Consider the following 20572-nt stretch of genomic DNA (forward strand, 5'->3'; position numbering starts at 1 on the left):
ACCCAGGATGGACGTAGGCTAGAAGCTTCCCGGTAAGCGCACCCAGCTGTGCTACACAGATTATAAGAAATGGGCTAGTCCAGGTGCGAGAGTTAGCCTAGAAGACACTAGATAGAAATGGGACAAGCAGTGATTAAAAGAATACAGTGTCTGTGTAATTATTTCGGGTAAAGCTAGCCGTGCGGGCGGCCGGGTGCCGGGGATGCAGCCCCACTGCTCCTATTTCTACACTTGTTTTTGATGTTCTCAATTTTTCAATATTCCAAAACTCTGTCATGGCTAGACAGGGCACACTGTCTTCTAAGACAGTGGGGTCTTTTGGAAGCTTATCAATTTAAAGCCCATTCTGAGCCCAAAGGAGGTACCCAGGATATTTCCTCTCCAAAGACGAGGTCCTCCTGTGGCAGTGATGAGACATGGGACCCCAGACAGGGATCACTCACCCAGCTTAGCAAAGCTAGCATGCTGGAGAAGGGTGGGACAAGGGTGCCAGGGCTGTGCTTTGGACATCTGACCCTACTTGCTCATCTGGAGACGTCTTGCCTGGACACTCCTGCCAACAGGCTTGTGCTCCAAGATTCACCTGCCACCCAGCTGGTTTTTCACCTGTGATACCTCTTGGGACAATATTCTAGCTTCTGAGCTGATGTGGGAAAGCAGAGGCAAGGAATGACGAAATCTGCAAGGAATGAAGTCATCAGCCCAAGGGTCCATCATCATTCCTGACCTTTGAATGAGGTCTCATACAGACTTAGCACATCTTTGTTGGTTTTATTTAATTCCTAACTTCAGGGTTACCTGCTGGCTCTATCTTCAAAACTTCTTTCCTCTAGTAGGTCCTGCTGGAGTGGCAGTTGTGGAGTAAAGAGAAGCCCAAGGTTTCCTCACTCCTTTCTGCCTCTAGACTCCTTGTAAGTGTGTAATATTCTCTTCCTTTGAACCAAGAGCACCCAGAGAACCATCCTGGTGTTGGACAGTTGTCGAGGTAGCCCTGGGAGTGGTAACTCTTGGGACCCCTTTCCAGCAAACAGTGCCTATCCCCATGGCTTAGGCCACTGCACGTGTGGTTATGTTTGCTTGAAGCCAAATGCACCCCAACTTGCCTATTGAAATCTAGGAGTGACTTACTCAGGAGAAGAGGCTGCCACTGCAGCTGAGGTCTCTTGCATCTCAGCACATGGACAACACAGTTATCAAGGGCAAGCACTCCAGTAGTTTAACTCAAATGTCACTTCTTCAAATATGTAGGAGTCCTGCTCAGTTTGGACTCCTATAGAAATGTCCTTCATCTCTGAGCCTGGCCCACACCCTTTGCCGGTAAGCCACTGCCATGTGGATGCTTAGGTAGGCTGGGAAAGCTAGGCTGAATGCTGGGAGAAAGAAGGGTGGAGTCAGGGAGAAGTCATGGAGCTCCCTGGAGACAGACGCTGGAAACTTTACCCAGCAAGCCACAGCCATGTGGCAATACACAGATTAATAGAAAGGGGTTAAATTAATATAAGAGTTAGCCAATAAGAAGCTAGAGCTAATGGGCCAAGCAGCGATTTAATTAATACAGTTTCTGTGTGATTATTTGGGTCTAAGCTAGCTGGCGGCTGGGAACCAACAAGTGGCCCTCCTCCAACAGCAGAGGTGGCATCTGAATCCAACCTCCATCACTTTCTAGAGTCAGGTGCATGTTAGATATGTATTCTACTTTCCAGCAGTTTATAATTAAGAGAATTCAGCATGTGCACAAATATTTTTTTAAAGAAGAAGCTGATAGCATGCTTACTAGCCAAGGCTCACAAGTTCAAGGCATTCTTTGTTCTTGCGCAGGCGAGAAAGGCTAAGCTGAGGAGCAAGGAATCAGGAGAGATTTAATCACAGTTTAGGTGACAGAGGAGTGTCAGAAGCACTGACACTGAGTGGTGTGGGGAAAATGTGTCTTTTCATGTAGAGGTTCAATGAAGCAGATGGCTGTGTAGAAATGTGGTTGGACAGAGACTGTGCCTTCCACACTTGTGAACAAGAGGGGAACTCTGCAAGACCTGTTTGGGATCTTTGGCCATTGAAATGAAGGTCCCAGGGCCACACACTATCAGAGAGTTTCTCTGAAAGGACCCTTCACACAGAAAGAGAAGTTTATGACAGGCCTGGGAAGCAGCTCTGGTTCTAGAACTGGTTAGAGAATAGGGCAGGGATAGGAGGCAGAGGGAGACCTCACCTCTGAATCTTCCGTACTGTCCTTCCTCTGCTTCTGCTGTCTACTGTTCCATTAGTTTATATTTTATATATGTAAATCATATATTTCATATCTGTTTACACACACGCATGCATGTGTGTGGTAAAATTTATTAACATGTATCATTCAAAGACTACTTCTCCACTGTCTTGTTAAGGAGTCTTCAAACTCGGCCACTGTCCTGTCTCGTCAGTCCTCTCTTTCACAGTGAGCACAGGCCAACAGAGGGCCGAGGTGGAGGGAAGGGAGTTGGGGAATTTCAGCTGGAAAGGTGAAGGCAATTTGTCCAGGATAATGGGTGATGAAGTTGGGGGGGGGAGAGTAAAGAAATGGAGGGGCACAGAGAAAGAGAAGATATGGCGAGAGGGAGATGGTAGAGACAGAGTCCGTTACAGGTAGACAGCAACGGTAGAAGGCAGCAGAGGGAGGGGAGCCATGGAAAATACAGGAGAGACAGGCAAAGGTAGCCTGTGGGCTAGGGGCAAAGAAGATGTTCTCTGGAGCACCAGGCATGAGTGCAGGGTGAACTCAGGGGTGTGGGGCTAAAGCAGACACCAGGAAGACAGGGAAGGAAACCAGAGAACTGCAGCAGGTGCTGCTTTTTTCATTCCCTTTTCAAATTCTTTTACTGATTAAGAAGATTGGACAGGATCTCGCTGCGTTGCCCTGTCTCAGATTACTATGCACCTGCTTCGGCTTCCCCAGTGCCGGGATTACAGGTAGTTTAGGAGTACTCTGGCCTGGTTGGCCCGAGCCTGTCTGTTTATACGAGCCTTTGCTGTGGACTGTAGTTTTCTTAGGCAGGTATGTCTCTGTGTCCGCATGCACACTTGGCGTGGAAGGACTGTGGGTGCATCACTCTGCTGCTCTCTCTCCACTAGTAAAACGACAGCAGTAGCAACCAATGCAAGGTGACTGTTAGGGTTAAACATCAAACAGTATTTCTTAAATAGCAGGACACATTACTTAACACAGATCCTAGAAGATAAGATGCAGAAGCCTCCACTCCTGGAGCTCCTATGCCTGACTCCCTCCATCTACCTGTTCAGGCTCTTGGTCCTAAAAGCGACTACCAGAGGAGCCTTTTATTTCTCTGCCTCAGGCTGATCCGGCTCCAAGCTGGTCACACAAGTTCTCAGTCCTTGTTTTTGCCCAATGTCAATGCATCACCAAAGCCACCCATTCCTCGTCACATATCCTCCCCGTGCTCCTGCATTTTAGACTGCTCACCTGACCCCACATCTCTGCCGTCACAGACTCCAGATCTGTTCCCCACTTTGGCTTCTCTTTGATGAGGCCATCCTAAGGCTGCCATCAGGAGTGTCTAAAACTCACTTCACCCCATCCCTTTCTAGCACGGTCTATCCATGGTTGTTTCCTGTCAGCACGGATTGGCTACCTTCCAGGGCTTACCAAATCTGACTTACCAGTATAGACTGGTTGGCTGCTTCAGCCATGCCCCTCTCCCACAAATGGGGACCTTTCAAACTTTACCTAGACATCAATTACTGTAGTCTTTCCTTCCCCTAAGGAGACTCCTTTGACTATCTCAAGAAAATGAGGTCACCTAGATAGATATGGGGAAAAAAGGAAAACTTCAAGGCAAACTAGAAACGGAGGCAGCTGTACTATAACAGGATATCACATGACCACCCAAGACCACCGGGGATACCATGGCTGATCAAGAGGACCACTAAATGTTCTTTGCCCCATTAAGATGGCCTCTCCATATCATTAACGTCATAAAATTGCCTATTCCTACTATGTAGGTGACACCATGCCGCATATGGAAAGCCCCAAATAAGGACAAAACCAGGAGAAACCTGACTGGGAAATCCCACCCCATTCTCTGCCCATGACCCTGCCATTCAGTTCAAGAACAATTCTCCCTCCATTAAGATTCACCATAAGCAGAGCAATGCAACACTCGACAGCATGATCTCTTCAGAGGCCTGCATTCACACCCTGAGCGTGTACCTCTGTCCTGCAATAACTGTTCTCCCAGGTGCTCTCATTGTCCACCTGTCTCTGAATTCTTTCTCTGACAGTGCTGAGAACCGGGAAACATCGAGTGAAGTTCTCAATCTGGTCCTTCCATCTTTGAAACCTACCCAGCCTTGACCACAGGTAACAGAAAGGTCATGCTCAAGTCCCATCTTCCTAAGATGACCAGCTCCTCAACCTTCATCATCAAGCCATTGAACCTCTGCAGCATTTCACACAAGGACACACAGGTACTGAGCAGTGTACATCTGGCCATTATATTACAAAATTTCAGGTACTGCCCTTTCCTTAGAACGGGAGAAGTAAGAATATAATTCTATTCAAAGGATGATTTTTGATGACCTACTATGTTCTGGGTAGAATAAACACAGAACTCAGCCTGTATTTGGAGGGAGCAGGGGCTCAGCAGACGACAACTCTTTCATGCCGCATTTGCTGTCGCCGTGAAGATGAACGAGACTGCATTCATCTCCAGTCACTGTGTTCCAGTTACCCTGCGGCCCCAGCAGGTTCTTTCTCATCATCACTTTCTCTGAGCACTGTTCCCTTTGTGCCCACTCCTGCACCCAGAAGGCATGGAGAATGCTGTCGGGAACACGATTGAAAACCAGAGGCACCCCTGTTCCCCTTCTAGAGAAGAACATCCAATACACTGTCAGCTTCCTGGCCTGCCTCTGGGGAGGTCTGTCAGGACTCTGCTGCCCACCCTAGGCAGCCACCCTGTCAACCACCCATTACTCTAGGCCCTGAAGTGTCAACATTAGCTGAGGTGACTCTGCCCCATGAAATTAGGATTTGTGCATAACATACTAAATTTTACATGTAAAATTCTCTGTCACAGATAATTTGTCAGACCCCGAGAAGGCCAGGATAGCTTTCATTTGTGAGGTAGGGAATGTGTATCAGACAGTGAAGTCACCAGACACTCAGAGGGTCCAATGTTGTCCCGCTGTGCTGAGGTCTCTAGCTGCTCCCCTTGGTCTGTGGGTGGGGACCAAGTCCAGCTTTTGGGCAGAATTTTCAGGTTGTTTTCACACCTCCTTTCCTCCCTCCTTCCTTTCATTAAGCTTTTCCACAGGGGTTGAGGTTTAGCCTTGCAGTGGGTGCAAACATCCACAAACAAGAGCCCTCCACAGGCTTCTCAGGAAACAGACCTTGAGTTAGAATGCTGGCTCTGCAGGAAGGAGGGCCTCACAGCTCCCAGGAGAGGCAGAAGCACACCTTTGGTGTGAGGAATGAGGGGCAAACCAATGGTTGCTTCCCTCCTACAAGGTAAGGACAGCTCTCCTCAGTAGGAAGATGGCACCTAGCGAAGGGGGCTTTGTTCAATAAATATTCTGCTATTCAAGTTCATTGTTCAGGGGCAGGTGTTTAATCAGGCTATGCTGATTCAACTTATTACATTCTCTCACTCTTTCTCATCTACAGAGCAGATCAGGGATTTTTTTGAGGGGGGCTTTTATTTGTTGATGACTTTCTGGAGAGAAATGGAGAAGCCCTTGACTTTGCCAGGGATTGGGAAAATGGCTTAGGTTGGTGACTACTGCCTCCCCCCACCCCCAGAGGACAAGCTCTCCCGGTCCCAGCAGGCACTGTCAGGAGGAGGGAGAGCCAAAGGCTTCTTCCCTGTGCCTATGGCCTCAGAGACTTGCTTACCTTTCTCTCCTTATCACCATACTCCACGCCCAAAGTATCCATGGCCCGGACAATGGCTGCCAGAGACTGGATGGTGTTGCTGTAGACAACAGGCTTGTACTGCTTTACATCTTCTCCAGAGAAGCCGTCTTCATGGATAATCCTGGAGGAAAACCACACCTGATGAACAGTGTCCTCAGTCCACATGGACAACATAGGGCAAGCCCTGCTTTACAGGGGAAAACTGTGGGGGTGCTGGAGTTGCCTTATCGGGGCTGTATAATCTAAAAATCAAAAAGAAGCAAAAAACCCACTTATTTGAGCTACTGGACAATAATACCCTGAGATATAAACCATTGGAAACATTATAGTCTTCAATTCAGTATCCAGGGAAAGGAACGGGGGTGGGGGTAGGGGCTGAAGTCAGCTGAGAACACTGCAATGGGAGCACTGAGCACGACCATTCAGCATGTGCTTGCTGCTGCTGACTTATATGCACTCACAGAGTACTACTCAAGATTCCCACAAGAACTCAGCAAATAAAAGATACAATCTCAATCCATCAGTCAAGGCCCACCCTTTCTATTGGTGGGGACCAACCCAGCTACAGTGTACTGCTAGGTGAGGACCGTCCTCCAAGAGGAGATGGCAGCCATACACACAGATCAATCACAGTTCTTTTATTGAAGGTAGGGTGATGTGGGATTCCCCTTTGTATGCTGTGAATATTTTATTACCATTGGTTAATAAAGAAGCTGCTTTGGCTTATAGCAGGAAAACTAAACTGAATGCAGGGAAAAAGAAGGTGGAGTCAGGGAGATGCCATGTAGCTGCCAAAGGAGAAGGATGCCAGACCCTTACTGGTAAGCCACAGCCTTGTGGTAATACACAGATTAGTAGGAATGGGTTAATTTAAGATATAAGCGCTTGCTAGGAATATGCCTGAGTCATCGGCCAAACAGTGTTGTAATTAATATATTTTATGTGATCATTTGGGTCTGCGTGGCTGGGAAATTAAAGTGCAGTCTCCATTTACAGTAAGGAGATGCCTTGCTGCGGGACACTGGTTTTACCCTGTAGATTTGTTTCTTGTACTTGTTTAATAAGACGCTGATTGGCCAGTAGCCAGGCAGGAAGTATAGGCAGGGCCACCAGGCAGGAAGTAGAGGTGGGGCCTTGAGAACAGAAGAATTCTGGGAAGAGGAAAGCTCACTCTGCAGTCCTCATCCAGACATAGAGGAAGCAAGGTGTGACTGCCTTGCCGAAAAAGGTACCAAGCCATGTGGCTAACACAGACAAGAATTATGGACTAAATAAGTTACAGGAGTTAATAAGAAGCCTAAGCTACTAGGCCAGTTTATGATTAATATAGACCTCTGTGTGTCTTTGGGACTGAAAGGCTGCAGGACCGGGTGGGACAGAAACCTTAGCCAACAACGCCTGGCTTAAATGTCCAGGCACATGTAAGATACCATCAGAAGAAACGCCAGCAGAGGGCATGTCCCTACTCTTCCACAGCTGGTATTAGCCAGAGTCACCCTGTCCTGTTGACAGAATCCACACAGGGGACAGATCAGAGGCCGTGTGACACCTTCTGGCAGTCTAAGACACAAGCTCATAGCTGGCAAGAATCCTGGAAAGAGGAAACCACATCGAAATGGCAAGAATAAGCATAAATAGAAGAAAAAGAAGACAAGTTTTAAGGACAACATTGGGGGATATTTGGGCTTTGATAGACTGTGTGAACCGTTTTAAGGCCACATTTCCAGAATAGGAATTAATACCACAAGTAACACACACAGGATTTAGCATGAGAGCTGAGCTTTCCTTCTATCTCACCAAGGTCCCTGTCCGTGCCTTCATTACCTTCTTTCTGTCATGGAGAACAGCACAGACAAATATCTTGAAAACAGCCTTATTGAGATTAATTTCATATACTACACAGTCTGCTTGCCTAAACCATGGAGCTCAATATTTATTTTAGCAAATTCACAAGATTGGACAACCATAACTACATTCCAACTGTAGAATGTTTTTTTCCCTTCACAAAAGTAGCCCTGTACCCATCACCAATCACTTTGCATGCCCACTGCAATCCTAAACCACCACTAAACTATGCTGTTTCTATAAATTTGCCTAGTTTGGGTTGTCCATATAAATGAAATTATATGATACATTTGTGTGTTTGTGGCTGGTTCTTTCATTTAGCAAGTTTTTTCAAGGTATGCCCATGTTATAGCATGTCATGGGCATATCCTGTTCCTTTAATAATATTCCTTTGCATGGGTGTGCTACTATTTAGTCATCCAGTTACCAGTTGATCGTAACTCCTGAGCCAGAGTGAGAGTTAGTGCTGGCTATGGGTCTCCATTCTGAGTTTCTCCAAGAAGCAGAGCAGAACGACTCTGTTGACATTTTGTGGGTTTGATTAGCGCTAAGACTTTATAAATCTTGTTTTTATTTGAAAAGACTTATTTTATTTTATGAGTATTTGCCTGCAAGCGTGTAAGAGCACCACATGTATGTCTACTGCCCCCACAGGCCAGAAAGTGTCAGTTCCCTTGGAACTGGAGTGCCAGAAGAGAAACCACTTTTAGCTGCTGAGCCATCTTTGTAGCTCTTGCAAAGGCCTCTTGATGAAGAATATAGTAAAAAAACCTACAGGTTTGTGAGCCCAGGGAGTCCCACAGGGAAACACGAGCTCCCTGCATTAAGGCGGAGAAGTGAGCAGAACAAAGGAAAGCAGTGTGCTCCACCAGTGGACTGCAGGCACCGGGCAGCACGGCACAGGCTGGGGGAGTCAAGCTGCCACAGGGGCTCATGGGCCGCCGAGATCAGGGTTAGCACTCCAAAGTCAAGGCAGCTGAAGCCAAGAGGAAACTGCAGAGAAAGAGTTCTTGGCGTCTGTGTGGGGTTCCTGGGGGTCTCTGGCTGAATAGCTGAGACTCCACAACTCACAAAGAAGAGCACCAGAGAGGGAATGAACTTCAGGGGCTCGGAGGCTGAACACTTGCCAGCACACCCTCAAGCCAGGAGACGAACCTCCAAAATACCAGAGTAGAGTTCCTGGGGATACTGGAGCTTTCAGCGGAGATGCTAGAGGCCACAGCAACTAGGTTAAGACAGTCCTATGGCTCCCCAGGCCCTCCCGACAGTGCTAGGAAGCAGGTCTGAGAAATACAGCTGCCCACACTAACTTAGCTACCGCCAAAGAGTAACAGAATAAAGTCACCAGTCTTTCAGAGAGGATAGGAAAATCTAGATGCTTAGCAGAGGAAGGTGCATGGTGCTGCCTTCCAGTGGAAACCCTGGCTCTGCAGACAAGCAGGAAGGTGTGGCTCATGTGGCTCACAACCAAGACCAGCATTAGGTAACTCAAGTAGATGCGGAAGTGATAGGAATGACAGAATTCACACACGGTACTGTAAAAACATCCACTTTACATATTTTCAAGACATCAAAGGAAATTGTGAGTATAATTTAGAAAGAAATGGAAGATACAGAAAATGAACAATAGCTGAAACAAAAGTTGTACCAGGTGAAATTAATGGCAGGCAGACAGATATGCAGAAGACTGACAAACCTGACGACGAAGCAACAAAGACTACTCAAATGGAGGCAAAAAGAGAAAAGGGCTGAAAACTCCTCATAATACACACATACACACACAACTTCTGGTAAAGAAAAGGAAGGGGGTATGTAGAAAGGCGCATGTGGAAAAGTGGCCCATGCTCAAACAAGTCTGTGATACACACATGGGCATTTCAGAGCAAACAAACATCTTGCAGTCTTATATACAGCCAAGATCTAATTCTTTATGCATAAATATAAATAAGCATGTCTATCTTATTAATATGCAAATTTGTTTTAACCTTTAATAGATGGTCAAATTATATGATATAAACTTTAAAAATGACTTATTGGCATTAAGAGTTTCATTTGTCTACCTATTTTATACAACTACACACCTGGGGTCACATCAAAATTTCTCTGACAAAGAGGTAGCATGGGGAAACATTGGGGAACCCTTCTTTACGTCCCTGCTGGCCAAGGGGTGTCTTTGCCAACAGGGTTGGAACTATCATTTGCCACACTAATCTTTACACTCATCACTGAGGCAGGAAGGCTAGGTTTTCATTATATCTGTCTGACAGGAGAAACTGAGGCTGAGAGAGATTAAGTCACTAGCCCCGTCTCTCTCAACAGATCCATGACATAGCTAAGGTCAGAACCCAAGTCTCCAAGCTACCAGTCCTTCCGACCACATATGATCCACTCCCATAACATGCGAATTATTGTCTTATCAAGTATCAGCCTGTGTCTGGGGTGACCCAAAAGAAAAATGGAGAAACGAAGCAATTAGGGGCAAATGTTCAAAAGTCATGACTATTATTCTAACTTGGGCTTTCAGGGCTAAAGTTTGAACACATCCCTGACTAAACAGTCATATGACCTGCTTGGATAAGAATACATTGTGGTCCACACTAGACAGCAGGGAAAGTGTCGTTCACAATCCCGACTCCAGCACCAAGCTCTGGAGGGCATTTTCTCACACAGCCTCCTTCTCCCCCCACTTTCTGAGCTCAGGATGACATCTTTGTAAATATCAAAGAGAGTCCCTTAATTTCTATCTCCTTGTATCATTCCAGAGAGCAGAGCAGTGATGGCAGCAGCTCAGATGACAGCCGAGCCTGATCCAGCGCCACCTCTGCTGCTGAGGACCTGCGTACAACCCTGGTAAATGACTTAACTGCCCAGTCTTGGTCTCCTCATTGGCAAGTTGTTCTGGGAAATCAGATAGGTACGGAAGAGCAGGCCTGTAATGTCAGTCCAACTGGGGGAAGCAGGAGGATCAGGAATTCAAGGTCAGCCTTGACTACCAGAGACCCTGTTTCAAAAACACGAAAACCTAAGAGAAAGAGAGACTACAGTGAAGAGATTGGAAATGGCAGCCAGTGGGAATAGCAGTCTTACTCTGAAGTCAACCTCCAAACACAGTTTCTTTAGTTTCTGGCACAGAGGCCACCTGTGGTTCAGAGCTGGCCTCCTATGCTAAGTGCTCTACCAGCTGCATTCCTTCCAATCTTTGAAGCAGTCCCGGGCTTGATAAAAATCACCAGCTCCTCTTTACAGTTGGGGAGACAGGCCCAGTGAGGTCAGGCCACTTCCCCGAGGTCATACGGCTGGTGAGTAGCATCTAAGGTCTTGCTTGTGACCCATGGGTAGCTGGTGAAAGTCAGGGCAGCTTCCCTCACCTCCAGGTTCCAGAGGTCCCCAGATTGTACACACATGCACACATATACACAAGAGAACTGCAGTGCCTGTCTAATGTTCTGAGGGCCTGGAAAGGAGGGGGGGGATCCTGAGAATTCTCGGAGGTATACTCCCAGGGTAGTTTAGTCACATGGATGGCTCAGACTTGGGTCCTGGAGGTAGCAAGATTAGGAATGGGAAGGCAGAAGAAAGTCTATGTACTGCAGAAGCCTTAGACAGAACTGCCAAGACAATGTACAGAATTGACTCCAATGCTATCCCTACTGATAGGACTGATTCAAGCCACAATATTCTTTATTTTGTGCATAATCTAATGTGACTTGAACTGTCACTCATTCAAATCATGATTAAAATGTTTTATAACTTGATAATGATCATTTGAGATCACTTCTCAGCATATTTGTTTGATATCTTGCTTCAGCCATCTCTCATCTCCCTTTCCACAGTTCCTGACACAGAGATGGTGAAGGTGGAAATATCACTACATGGAGCAATGTGTACACAAATGCACAAACATATCCCACAAGGAGCTCACAGGTGAGTCTGCATGTGTGAATACACACGCATGTGTGCCTGTGTGCACTGGGGTAGTGATCTACCAGATTTTTTTTTACCTGCAGAGCCAGGGCATTAAATTGAAATCAAGTTATTTCTCACAGTGCACACCTAAAACCCAGGGACTCTGAGAGCATGTCCTGGGTCACCAAGCCAGAAGAACCAGACAAGGCTGACAGAAGCTGCCTTCTGGACTCTGGGCTCCTGACAACACTGCTAAGTAGGTGATGGAGAGCGAGGGATGGTACAGGGTCACTGACCACAGCAGGTGACCAATTTCCAGGAAGAGGCAGTCAGTAGCTGACCCTTGCCCTCCCCACACCAACTCTCTCTCTACCTTGGGGATCCTGCAGGAGGCCCAGACCTGGCTCTCTCTGTTCTCAGCGATTCTCCCAGGGTGGGGCTGCTTTTAGCTGCAGGAAGACTGCTGGGCATAGAGGCCTTATATGGTCACAGAATCATAGGCTTGGGAGCAGGAAGGGACCTCACACAATCATCTGGGCTGGCAGCCTTTCTCTGAATTATGGGCCCCTTTGAGACTGGGACAAATGCACCAGCACAGGGTTTTCCTTGATTTCTGGAGATTTGTGAACACCTGTCATAAGCTACAGGGACACAGCTCCATCACTGGGCTGGACCCATGGTTCCTTTACCCTGCCATGCCTCACTATTCTCTGCCACAACCCTTGAATGATTTAGACTGAAGGGTGGTGGTGCCAGGCATTAGCTGTGATGGGGTAATTTCCTGTAACTGCTGGCTGTCAACTGTTCTCGCTGAGCTGCAGTCAGGACCAAAAGAGCAGCTGCATGGGCAGGAGAGCATCTGCTATAGTGATTGCTGGCACATCTGGCACACAGGGGCTGTCCTGGTGCTGTCCTCCAGAAGAATAAGGCATGTAGGTGGTTCTAAGAGGAGGGCACCAATGCGGCACACCTCTGAGTGTATCTGTGAGGGCATTTCCTGAAAGGTTAGCTGAGCAGAAGATACACCCTGAAGGTAAGTGGCAACATCCCATGAGTTAGGGTCTTGGATGAATTAGAAAGGGGAAAAAAAAAGATGAAAGACCATTCCATTTCCCTTTCTCTGCTTCCTGGTTGGCCACCAAAGACCAAGGCACTTCCTCTGCCAGGTCTTCCTCACCATGATGAACTGCACTGTTGTCAACAAAGTAAAATAAGCCTTCTCCTTTAAAAACTGTGGTGTCTGGTAGTTGGTCAGTCATGAGAGAATTAACACATAGAGGTGAGTCCTGGAGGACCTCCACCTGCCAGGAAGAAGAAAAAGAAGGGCTAAGAAACTCCAGTGGGAAAGGGAGATGGGCAGGAGTGGGGACTCTGCTTGTTCTGAATATCTTGGGAGAACTTAGGGTTGGCGACCCTGACTTCCCATTTTGGCTATCTTAATGACATTCAGGTGTCTGAACAGGGGTGGACTTCACAGGACACTTGTCTGGACCTGTTTGTTTCGGTGATAACTGATAATGGTGTCCAGTCACAGTTGGCCTCACTGACCCAATGAGCAGTGGGAATGAGACTCTGGAGCCACGGACTTCCCTATTAGGTGGGAAACAACAATTGTGGCCTCATAGAACACGTGTGTAATTAAACAGTGAACAGGAAGCCCTAGCATGTAGGGGCTCCACAGAGCCCATTAGAACACTGAACTAGGGCAGGGGATACGATGAAAATACCAGGCATGGTATGGCGGGTGTCCTGTGCGGCCACACGTGTAAAACTGTAGGTGTTTATACTGGGGGAGTGGGCATGGAAGCTGTGGAGAGGCTGGGGGAGCAGATTGGAGCAGCTACCACTTTTGGCGGTAGCATTCACTGTTTTGTTACTGTCTTCTTTCTGTTTGCCTCAAGGATTTATTACTATTGTGCTTGTGTGTATGTGTGCGTACCACAGCGCACATGCGGAGGTCAGAGAACAACTTAGAGGGGGCAGCTTCCTCCTTCCACCTTTATGCAGGTTCCAGGCATTAATTTAGCTCTCCAGGCTTTTGGTGCCTTTACCTGCTGAGTCATCTTGTAATAGATTACTTTTCAGTGGGAACAGATATTTCACGTTTAACATGGTTACCATGCTGACAAGGGACAGGCGCAGAAGGGTAAAGTGCTGCCAGCTGGGTCTCCTGATACCATTCACTGGGGTTTGGTTTGATGTGAGGTCCTACTGCATTGCCAAACCCATGGGGCAAGTTCCCTGTCTTTTGGGAACTCAAACTAAATGTCAAAATAAGGATAATAATGAAAATATGTAGACAATAGTTAAAAACAAACTGTGTCTTCCAGGGGCAGTGATAGGTATATGTATTAGCTATGTGGGCCGTCACACAGTAGCCATGGTCCTCATCCAAAGAGATATTTTCTTGTCTCTCTTACAGCTAAGACTGGCCACATGATCTAGTTCAAGCCACTAAGACTAAAGGGGAATGTTTAGATATTGCTCTGACAAAGATGTTTTCACTTCCTGGTCCCAAGATAAATGTCATTGTGATTACTTTTCTTATTGCCCATCTTCCTATTTTCCGCAGGGCTCGTCCCCTGAAATATTCCCTGGCCTCCTGCCTTCATATTCAGTGCAAGGAGTCAATGAAGGAGCTGCAGCCATGCCAAGGTCATGATGCTAAATGCCACCATTATGGGAGTGAAGATCAAAGAGGCACAGGAAGCCCATGATGACTCGGTGAACTGACAATCAACCCTTGTAATGACAATGTGTTCACCATGATGCCCTCTGCCTGAGACACAGTAATGGTTCTACTCCAAGGCCACATGTGGGGAACTGTGACTTAGAGATAAGAGCTTAATCCACAGGGACACGGTTAGCTTGTGACAGAGCAGGGACAAAATCCCCAGAGGCCTTTCTATTGTGTTACAGGCCTCTGATGGCCCTAGAGCTGAGGATGATGGGAGATCCCGAGTGAGGAAAACATGGGACTCATCTGCAAAACAGAAAGATTTTCTTGACTTGACAGTTCCAAGGTCGGTGTACTTACTTCCATGAATTTATCTCTTAGTTACTTTCATGGATTATCTGGGTCCCTACTATGTGCCAGACAAGATATCAACATTGGGGATTCAAGAGCAAGCCAACATGCACAGTGTCTGCCTTCATGAAGCTTGCCTCTAGTAGGAGCTCTGCAGAAGCTCAATAGGAATCTCAAACCATAGAGATAAGAAGGAATGATAACCAGAAGGCTCATACTCCGCAGGGCCAGCCTACCTGGAGCAGTGCTGACAGAGGAGCGGCAGCTGGCTGGGCTGGGAGTAGCTCTCCAGATACAGTAAGTGTGCACAAATGCCAGGTCTCTGGGTGTTGGAGGGATCTATGTTGAATGGGTAAGAGCGGTACACATGCTCCAGGTGGGATGGATTCATCAAGAATTCTTCCTGAGACTAGCCCAAATGTTCTCTACTATAGAAGGACTCTGCTGACTCTTAGGAAGAATGTGTGTGAGAGCAAACTGACCCAGTGTGGGGGACATGACAAACTGCACCCAAATTTAGAGGTGCTGGTAGGAACCAGCAGAACAACCACAGAAAGGAATTGTTCCACCTAAGACCCCTGTCTTGTCCCTGCTGGGTGTCCCTACTGTAATTGTCTTCTGGTGTGTATACCTACAGGTATGTACTGTGTATGTGCATGTGGGGGCCAGAGGCCTCATGGATGTTTTCCTCTATCATTCTTCATCTTACGTTTTTGAGACCGCATCTTTTACTGAGCCTGGAGCTTATCAATTAATTTACTTGGCTAGCTCTAAGGCCAGTTAGCTCTAAGGCTCTCTGGGTTTCCCTCTCCCCAGCACTGGGATCACATGCACCACTGCACCTGGCCCCTTTACAGGTACTTGGGATCTGAACTCGGATCTTCATGCTTGTGTGGCAAGCGCTCTACTGAATGAACCATTTCTCCAGCCATCGATTGTCAGTGTCATTGCATTTGCTTTCCCTCAAGGACAGTGGAGTTGACCTGGTTGCCCAATTCAGGGATTGCTAAGAGTAAGGACTAAGATATCCCCATCAGACCCCAGGGTACAACATACGAGACTGGGGGAAGGGTGAGTACTAACAGCTTCTGGGAACCATCGAATTTCAAACCTCTGGACTATACCATGCACTCACTCCATAAACACATACTGAGTCCTGGTAAGATGTGCAGACAGCAGCAGTGTGGATACAGGCAAGCTACCAACTTTCCCGGGGCCAGGTCTCTCTTCTGTAAAGTGGGGACATGGATGACAGAGTATTAAATAATGTGTGGAGAGGAGCTGGCATAGCAAGCAGTAGCTAAGATTAGCTAAAAGCTGCAGACAAACCAGTACCGATGCAAGGCTAGACCTCTAGTCCTATCTCAGTAGCTATGAGACCCTTCCCATGCAAATGTCCTGGGGGTACCCTGTACGCTGGGGCAATGGGGAGAATCCAGAGTGACTGGAGCAGAGTGACTGACAAAGAGCAGAGGGACAGGTCCGAAATGGCAGCTGGTGACCAATCACCTACGGCTAACATGCTAGGTATATTTTGGATTTTAACTACATGTTAAAACATGCTCACATACTAAAATAAATGTTCATCTGAGCACTTCTCCAACCATCTCAACTCCCACCTGTGGAACTGCTCCAATTCTAGAGCACTTCTAAATGGCAAGTCCCTCCCCTCCTCGTTCCCTGACTTCCACAGCCCTGACTGAAGGTCTGTTCTTGGAACACTTATGGATTCCAACCCACACAGCTGAGCAAAAGAGAAGGAAGAGAGCAGCTACCAACCATCCTGCCACAGGGAGGAGCTATACCACAGGCTGGCACGTCTCCACATGCATAGCTGCTCCCAAAGCGGCACTGCACTGTGGCTTCGAATCACCATGAATACCGTGATCGCTTAAAAAAATCTCCTTTCTTTGAAATAGGGTCTGACTGTACAGCCTGGGCTGACCTCAAATCTGCAATTGTGCTACAGCCTCTGGAGTGCTGACATTTCAGGCATACGCTACCATGCCTGCTGACAAGCATTCTAGCACAGTCAGTTGCTAGGTAGAGAATATAGCAGGTAGAACTGGGACTATATGGCTGAGCCTGACCTCAGGGCTACTGTTGAGTATTGATGTGTATGTGGGGGAAGGGGGTTACAGAGCATGGATAACAAACTCAATTCATCCTGCCAGGCTTCCTCATGTGGTTTTGTAACACCCTGGAATCATCACTGGCTGTATGGAGTCCATCATCTGAATGGACCATGGATTATCATCCAACTCCACTAGAGTCCACTTAAGTTTGTTCTGGGATGTGACCCCTTGCTACTTTCAGATCTAGTTGCCAGGGGGAATGATTGCCATGCTTCTCCCAGGAAAGCAAAAGCAATAGAGCTTGTGTTCAGTTGACCTTTGGCCTCCCAGCCTGGACTGTATGATGTCTGAGTACAAATGGGACCCTTGGCAATTTTAAGAGATAAAAGATCCAATTAAAACTTTACTGGCTAAACAGTAAATATGCATGGGCTAAAAAATTATTTTAAAAATAAAAAAGTCCCTTAGTAATTAGTACTATATATAGAGCTTGACATGCTAATAGTAAAAAAAATATAGAATGAAGTTCTAAAATAATAGCAATAGGCAAATCAATGCCCCAGGGGAGTGACTGGCACAAACAGGGGACATGTCCTGATGACAATGACTTGCAGAAATCTATTATAAAGATGCCATTTCTAATAAGATGCAACTCTAGCCAGAAGCAAAGATGTCAGCTGCCAGTTGTCACCAGACAGAGCCAGGGACAAGATTGGGACTTGCTGTGACTTCAGGGCAGAAACTTTGCTGCCCTGAAGTATAGGGAAACAACACAGATCTGCCCTTCCCCCGCGCTCCAGGTGGGTTAGGGATGGGGTGAGGGGCAGCCCCTTTCATTCTCCTAGCGCAGCTGCTAGTCTACACCTGGGGCCTCGGCCTTGCTGTAGAGATCACAGACCTTGGAGCTGAAGGCAGAAGCCACTGGGGTTCTGCAGAACAGTCACCATCAACCCCATGGGAAACAGAACCCTTCAAAGGCCAGTGTCTTTAGCCTGGGCCTGAAGCTCCAAAGTCAAAGCTTTCTGGAACTCTGTTTATCTCCTGTCAGGACACCTCTGGCCTCCTCACAATCCTCCACTTCCAGTCACAAGCAGTAGCTCATACCCCAACCCAGAAGATCCAAGATCTAGTCTCGGCTCTGCTCTGGAGCAGCTAACATAAAGTTAGACAATTTACTGGAGCTCTGGGCTCATTTCCTGTGCACTGCCATCTCAGGTCAGGGGTTGGCTTTCAAGCTCATTGCGACAACTTCTTGGGGGTGCCCTGTGTCTCAGACTGATCCCATTCTATGGTCATGCCTGTGTCTATGTCTTTGCACATGCTGCCTTTGAGGATGTAGTAGCTCTGGAAATTGGAGATGCATGCAAGGCAAGCCTTGAAGAGGAATCTTGTGGACCAAAGAGTCTCTCTGCAGCAGAGATGTGTCCAGAGCTCTGCTCTAAAGTACACGTCCTCAGGCCCCACTCTTTCCCCCATGTCTCCCCTCCACAACACAAGTCCTCGTCTGCATACCCAGTACTGCATATCGTTTGCTGCCTGGCACGCCAGTATGAGCTCTATGAGGGTGGAGACACCCTCATTCCTGCTCACTGACCGCAGTTACTGACTCAATACTGAACTTAATAGGCATGGGTCTTTAAAGTCAAAGGTGGTAATCCCGCATCCATCTGACTCCTCTCTGAAGTCAGCCCTTAAGTACGGAGCCAGGAAGGATGAAGACCTCTCCTGGATGCCCTCCACTGTGCATCCCTGTTCGTCAATCAGTCTCACCTCAGTGCTGAATGGCTGTCCCCATCAAGATCCAAACTTTGCTCTCCTATTCTTGGTACTGTTACTTAGTTTCACTCTGCTCCCAGCTCCTGACACCTGGGTCCTTTTGTAGGGTATTTTAGGGTCAAAGCTATATTTTCTATGCTTGCTTCTGAAAATACCCAGAACTCTTTGAAACCCGACTGTAATTTTACTGGTCCTATAGCTTTAGGTCTGGGCCCTTTATAGTGCTTCATATAAAGACAGAAATATTTTGGGAGGGGGTTCTTTTTTATTTTTTATTTATTTTGCATACCAACCACACAGTTCCCTCCTCTCTCTCCCTCACCCATTCACTCCCCAGAAAGGGTAAGGGTAAGGCCTCCCATGGGGAGTCAATGAAGCCTGGCACATTAAGTAGAGGCAGGAAAAAGCCCCTCCCCACTGCATCAAGGCTGAGCAAGGCATCCCACTATAGGGAATGGGCTCTAAAAAGCCAGTTCATGCACCAGGGATAGATCCTGGTCCACTGTCAGAGACCCCACAAACAGATTAAGCCACACAACAAGACAGAAACTTCTTAAAGACAGAGCAGAGCTCATGAGTGAGGCTAATTCTTTCCATATTGGTTTCATTGCCTATACCTAGGTAACATTCTTGGCTTCCCATTTGCCCCCTGGGTAAGGAGCATCCCCTGGGTGGTTTTCAACCGCTGACATAGTGTAGTGCTTGGGCTGTGGCCTTTACTGAGTGTAATGAGCATCACTGGGGGCTGAACAGTCACAGATGGAGCAAAGCCCAGTCCTCACCCAGCCTTCCTTTCCTTGCTGGTAGATGCCACTCGGAGCAGTGGGTTTAGTCACAGCCTCCTGGGTTTCCTACTCTGGCCTTTCTCAAGCAGAAGCTCCACATCTAATAACCATTATGGTGTGGTCACGCCTAAAACAGAGTCCACAAAAATCACTTTGTGGGTTCCCACATTGATCTCCCTCTTGAGAGATATTCAAGGGGGGAGGGGGTGTATTCTGGCCCTCAAAGCAAAGCATGCCTTCCAGCTGCAGGGGTCACCCTACACAAGCCTGGTGTAGCAATTGGGGCTTAGTGGTTGTCCCCACTGTCATCTGTGGGGACAACAGAAGGGTAGGTGGGCTTGGGCCCCTTCTCAGAGGCAGTTTACTTCTGGCCAGCTGCTGGCATATGGTAGCACTGGGACTTTGATGTCTGCAGCGCCTATTGTCACATGGAAGACAATCAGTCTGAGGAGGGCTGAGCTTCGATTCCTGAGGCTTGTTCACTGTCAAACTCTCCTGTGTGTTTCAGGAAGAAGTAAAAGGAAAAGATGCCTCGTGCCCATTGTCCAGGTTCTCCCATCCACCTGTTCAGTGGCCTGTTACCAAATTCTGGGACCCAGATCATAGAACAATTGAACCCAGGAGTAGCTGATGGCACTTCACACAAAGACCAAAGGGTTGTGTATAGGAGTGGCCTTGACTGTGAAATCCATTACAGTCAAGGAGAAGCACCAACAGAGTTCTTGAGGTCAGACCTGGGCAGTTTCCCTACCCAACTTCACAGTGAAACTTCTCTCCACCTGATCCCTCCACCCCCAAGTCTAGGGAGCCCCCACCAACCCCTGTGCTATGTCTCTTCCCAAAGGCTGTCCAGAGTCCTTTCTTGGACAAAGGGAGGATAACAGTCTGCACCCCACACAGCTCATAGTGCGATTTGGAGACCTCACCACCAAGTCTTACTTAATGGCATGGCCTAGAACTTCAGGAATATTACCATTAACCTCACAGAATGAGGCTACTCAGGGGTCAGCTCTGCTGTCTTTGTGATGATGGAAACATGGTAAAAGGCCCGGCCGATGCAGCTGAGATAGCACAATCCACAGAAGTGTGAACGCTCAATCTCTCCTCACACATTATTAGGAGTTTTGGATGTTATTGACTGATAGAGTAGTTCCTACTGCTTTAACATCAATTCTGATAGCTGTTCACATGTACTTTCTCATTTAGTACTCACAAGGAATCTCAGGAATAAGCAACACTGTTTTACGCCCAA

General features: G+C 47.4%; 1 protein-coding gene across 2 annotated transcripts in view; it reads right to left on the minus strand.

Moving 5' to 3' along the window:
• Gnao1 (G protein subunit alpha o1) overlaps window positions 1-20572 on the minus strand; it is a 146355-nt gene that overhangs the window by 61930 nt on the left and 63853 nt on the right. For both annotated transcript variants that reach the window (XM_005345621.2, XM_005345622.3), the window contains exon 3: window positions 5885-6026. In XM_005345621.2, coding sequence (XP_005345678.1) covers window positions 5885-6026 — 142 coding nt within the window. The remainder of the gene's footprint in view (window positions 1-5884; window positions 6027-20572) is intronic.

The sequence above is a fragment of the Microtus ochrogaster genome, chromosome 4 (assembly GCF_000317375.1).
Source record: "Microtus ochrogaster isolate Prairie Vole_2 chromosome 4, MicOch1.0, whole genome shotgun sequence".
Taxonomy (NCBI): Eukaryota; Metazoa; Chordata; class Mammalia; order Rodentia; family Cricetidae; genus Microtus; species Microtus ochrogaster.